Source organism: Sinocyclocheilus rhinocerous, unplaced genomic scaffold (genome assembly GCF_001515625.1).
Source record: "Sinocyclocheilus rhinocerous isolate Xijiao unplaced genomic scaffold, SAMN03320098_v1.1 scaffold823, whole genome shotgun sequence".
Lineage (NCBI taxonomy): Eukaryota > Metazoa > Chordata > Actinopteri > Cypriniformes > Cyprinidae > Sinocyclocheilus > Sinocyclocheilus rhinocerous.
In genome coordinates this window covers 268,937-274,141 of record NW_015627245.1, presented here as the reverse complement: position 1 = coordinate 274,141, position 5,205 = coordinate 268,937, and the positions used below count along the sequence as shown (strand labels likewise).

General features: G+C 34.9%; 1 protein-coding gene across 1 annotated transcript in view; it reads left to right on the top strand.

Moving 5' to 3' along the window:
• Positions 1-2,057: 2,057 nt before the first annotated feature.
• LOC107725019 (F-box only protein 11-like) overlaps positions 2,058-5,205 on the top strand; it is a 41,189-nt gene continuing 38,041 nt past the window's right edge. Inside the window, exon 1 of the mRNA XM_016534150.1 lies at positions 2,058-2,374. Within this exon, the coding sequence (XP_016389636.1) occupies positions 2,287-2,374 (88 nt within the window). The 5' untranslated portion in view covers positions 2,058-2,286. The remainder of the gene's footprint in view (positions 2,375-5,205) is intronic.

The following is a 5,205-nucleotide window of genomic DNA, read 5'->3' as shown; positions in this document are numbered from 1 at the left end:
GTTTGATTCATGCTAATAATAGAGTGCTTATGTGTCTCATTCAGAAACTTTGTGTCAACATTCAGACAACATCAAAGAGTCGTGCAGCTTCTTGCTCACTCTAGAGAACCAGTTTCAGTTGTGATTTTGCTGAACCTACGGCAATATGAAACTTAACCATACTCATATTATGCAAATAAACCTACATATTCTGCCTGTGGCTAAAATATTAATTGCTAAAAATTGTAGTATCATTGAGATACTGTTATAGTTTTCATAAATATTTTGAATTATAGTTTATTTTTGTATTTTCTGTCTTCAATTTAATTTTAGATGATTTTAGTAATTTTATTATTTTGTCATTTTAATAGTTTTTCTAATATTTCTTTTTTATTATTTTATACATTGTTTTCCATTTTAAATTCCAATTTAAAGTATACATTATATATATATATATATTGAGGTTAAACTAAATCAATTTGACATTACTTCAATATTTTTTGTTTATATTATGAATTCGATTTTATTTTAAGAATTTTATTTTCTGTTTTCAATTACATTTTTGTTAGTATTAATAAGGTGTTTTTTTCATTTTTAATCTTTTTAATATTTATTTTTTATTAGTTGTAGTTATTTTATTCTAGTATTTCAAGTTAAAGTGATATATATACAGTATAATATAAAATTTCATTTAATTAAACTTTTATGTTATTTCAAGTAACAACTATGTTTTTTATGGTTTTAATTTTTAGTTGACTATAATAAACCTGATATACGTGTTATTTTTGTATGTTTTATTCACTTATTCATGTTGAAATCATGCAGACCAGGGCTGCGTTTCATCACAAGCCTAAGTAGATCGTAAACCATCGGTACTAATAGTTTCTACTTGACTTAAAATGCTTTTGGGAAATGCAACCCAGCTTAAGAACCACACTGTTCTTCTTTGTCTTATCAGAGAAATGACCTTCTATCCAGCTGCAATTTATTAAAATGAAACAAAAGCATACTTGACGTCAAATTCAGACCACTGTTTTGGACAAAAATGGTCCAAACCTTCAGCACAAATCTGAGTTCTATGTCCTGTGGATCTTATGCTTGATATTTAAAGGTAATTCTGACATAGACTGTTATAAAAAAACGTACATTATTTCAGTTCATACACCAAATGTGACCGTGGACCACAAAACCAGTCATAAGGGTCAATTTTTCAAATGAAGTTCTTAGCAATGTATATTACTAATCAAAAATTAAGTTTTTATATATTTACGGTAGGAAATTTACAAAATATCTTCATGGAGCATGATCTTTACTTTAATATCCTAATGATTTTTGGCATAAAAGAAAATCTATAATTTTGACCCATACAATGTATTGTTGGCTATTGCTACAAATATACCCCAGCGACTTAAGACTGCTTTTGTGCTCCAGGGTCACAATACAGTATGAAAGTCTGAAAGATCTTCAAAGCCTATGAATCTAAATAGACTTTTAAATTATTGAAAAATATAAATGTATTTGCACATATAAATACATATAAATATATTTTGGACAAATACGTCCCAGTTGAAAAAAACCCAGCATATGCTGATTAGGTATGTTTTGAAGCTGGGATGCTGTTTTGAGCTGGTTTAAGCTGGTCCTTTGCTGGTTTATGCTGGTCATGTGCTGGTCTTAAGCTGGTCGGACCAGTTTAGGACCAGCACATGACCAGCTTAAACCAGAAAAGAAGCAGCTCAAACCAGCATCAAAACATGGTACACTGGCTTCAGTATCATGGTGTTGCTCACTGTATCATGGGACATAGTGGCCCCAGTGGTACTAATTGATTACTACCATGTACCATGGTATTACCATGGTATTTAAAGCTGTTTCAGAGAATACTACGGTATTACCATGGTACTTTTTGTAAGGGGAAATGTACTGTGATTGGTGGAGTGCAGCACCATGTGGTTGTGTGTGTGTGTGTGTGTGTGTGTGTGTGTGTGTGTGTGTGTGTGTGTGTGTGTGTGTGTGTGTGTAGCACCATGTATGTGGTTGTGTGTGTGTGTGTGTGTGTGTGTGTGTGTGTGTGTGAGTGAGTGTGTGTGTGTGTGTGTGTAAGTGTGTGTGTAAATGGCTCCTCCTGCCCCTGAAAACCGAAATCGGAGCGCCTGGACAGTAAAACCGCTTCCCCGGAGCCCAGACCAAGCAGATTCTCAGTGCAATGCACTTTAGGCTTTTATTTACATTTTCCGAGCTCAGCACAGTGTAAGGATCCATAGGAAAGGGCTGCAGCGGTGTGTGTTTTGACCAGAAACCCGTCAAATGAACTCCGTCAGAGCGACGAACCGCAGACCCCGGCGAGTGTCGAGGCCGCGCCCGGTGCCGCCTGACAGAAACAACGCAGAAAGAGGTGAATATATCTCTAACAAACATTAACCTGGGCTTCATTCACACCAGTCCCTCTTCTTTCAGAAGGCCTGTGTAGATTCCAGTAGCATTCGTGTTGTGATGTTGTATTTTGAGGTTATTTGTGTTAATGTTCATTCGCTAGGAAACACCGAGGCTTCTGATTCCCCCGCAGGCCGCGCTTTGTTTAACTGGGCTTGATTTGCTCTCCTCTCTACTGTAAACCCCATTTAACGTGATATTTTGGACTAGGTACAATCCAGAACGAACTAGTCGTGATTTTAAATGCGTCATGAGTCTAAACGGTGGCACCGACGATGAGATATTCGTGAGAAATGGCAGCGTTTTACAGCGCTGTGATGGTTAGCATCTGTTGTTAGCAGCACAACCGCTAAGCCAACCAAATATAGCACAAACCCCAGTAAATATCACTGTCACAACCATTATTCATTAGATTATGTATTAAACTCTTCATTTAGGCTATTTACAGTGATTACATTTACCAAAACAGAACCAGAAGTATCGTGGAGATGCTAATTTTTTACCATGGTATTTTTGTTGTAGTACTTTGTATATATAGTGGTAACGTTACGTGAATATGATATATTTCAGTACCATTATTATAAACCCAATCACCAATGATTTCGGACATGTACCATAGTAATAATTTTCCTTAGACGTACCACAGTTGTACCACGGTACAACGATGGTGTCAAATGATAATACCATGGTACTTTGATTTATTCAATTGTGCTCAAGTTCATGTAATACGACATATCCAAGAAACTTTTGTACTACCACAGTATGTCTAAAAAATGCTTTTTGTAAGTGAGACTTCTGCCATGGTATCGCCAATTTTTTTGCACATTTACCATGGTAGCAGTGTGGTATTTTTGAGTATCTTATAAATACCTTAATATTTATTAAACATACCATAGTATTACCGTATGATACCATCACAGCGCTATGATTCCTTTACAATACTTAATTTGTAGGAGTTATATCAAAGTACTACACTACTGTCAGGTTTTGTTTTAGATATTTACTATGGTAATTAGTTTTTGGACAAGTGTCAAGGTTTTACCATGGTATTCTTTAAAGTAAACTATGAGTACCATGCACTTACAAAAAAGTGCTGTGACAGTACCATAGTATACACATTGTACTCCCAAGAACACCGTAGTAAATGTCCAAAAACATGGTATTATAATGGCACTTTTTTGTTAGTTTTTTCTTTGGTTTAATTAGTCAGCTGTGTTGGATGTTGTAAACTTGACGCTCTCACTGACTTGTTTATTGTTGTTGGGGGATGATTTGCTTGTTGATGAGTTGTAATGACTAGTTAACTGTTTCAATTACCCAGCAAATCTCTGGTGCTGATAGCTGGGTTACAAACCCCTCTGATGCATATATATGCATGTAGTCATTGATGGGATGTAATATTGTTATGACAGAATAGTGCACTACTACATTTCCAGGTTGGTTGACCACCCAATTGGTTGCAAAGTGTTTTCAAAGGCTGTCCGAACTCTCATGCACATCTAGTCCTTTTGGCCATCCAGTCCAACAGCTACAAGAGTTTGGTAATTTGCTATGCAAATCTAACAGCCAATCAGACAATCAAACTCGAGAGCTGGTTGTACTAACCACATGTTAACTTCTAATTAGAGTGTAGTCATGGTACTAGAGCGAGACTGAAATGGAAGGACGGTTTCAGCACATAGAGAGCGGCTTTGGGTATGTAAATGAATGGCTGCTGTCACCTTATGGGGAATGTTCTGTAATCAAGGCCGTGAGACAGGTGTTGCATTGAAAACATGCTTTAAACAGCCTTCTTCATGCAGGGGTTGAGTTGGACAAGCTATATTTTTTAGTTAGATGTGGATGTCATTTTTATAGAACAGGTTGTTCTATACTGTACATAAGGTTTCCACTTTTATCGAGTGTTTACTCCGCATTGGCTTGTAAAAAAAAACAAGTGTCTTGTAAAAAATGTGACAACTATTTGCAATCAAATTTTTCTGATAGAGGTTGTGATTTAATATGATTTGATAATATGATAATAATAATAATAATTACTAAAAAAGTATATTAAACAATAAATATTAGTATTTGTTAACTTCTAATTAGAGTGTAGTCATGGTACTAGAGCGAGACTGAAATGGAAGGACGGTTTCAGCACATAGAGAGCGGCTTTGGGTATGTAAATGAATGGCTGCTGTCACCTTATGGGGAATGTTCTGTAATCAAGGCCGTGAGACAGGTGTTGCATTGAAAACATGCTTTAAACAGCCTTCTTCATGCAGGGGTTGAGTTGGACAAGCTATATTTTTTAGTTAGATGTGGATGTCATTTTTATAGAACAGGTTGTTCTATACTGTACATAAGGTTTCCGATTTTATCGAGTGTTTACTCCGCATTGGCAGTGTCTTGTAAAAAATGTGACAACTATTTGCAGTCTAATTTTTCTGATAGAGGTTGTGATTTAATATGATTTGATAATATGATAATAATAATAATAATTACTAAAAAAGTATATTAAACAATAAATATTAGTATTGCTATTGAATTTAAAATGGTAAGATTTAAGCATTTAACAGAAGTATTTAACTGTAAAATTAAAATACTAATATTTATGGCTGTCTTGATTGGTTGATTGTAAAATATTAAACCGTAAAGTGTGTAAAAGAACACGCATTGTGCCACATTTCACTCTTAAACACGCAGCGCAGATATTTATGTAATTAATAGTTATAACAAGTAGTGTGGTATTTTTAGCAATTGTGATTTTTAAAAATGTTTATATATATGTGTGTGTGTATATATGAGGGGCCG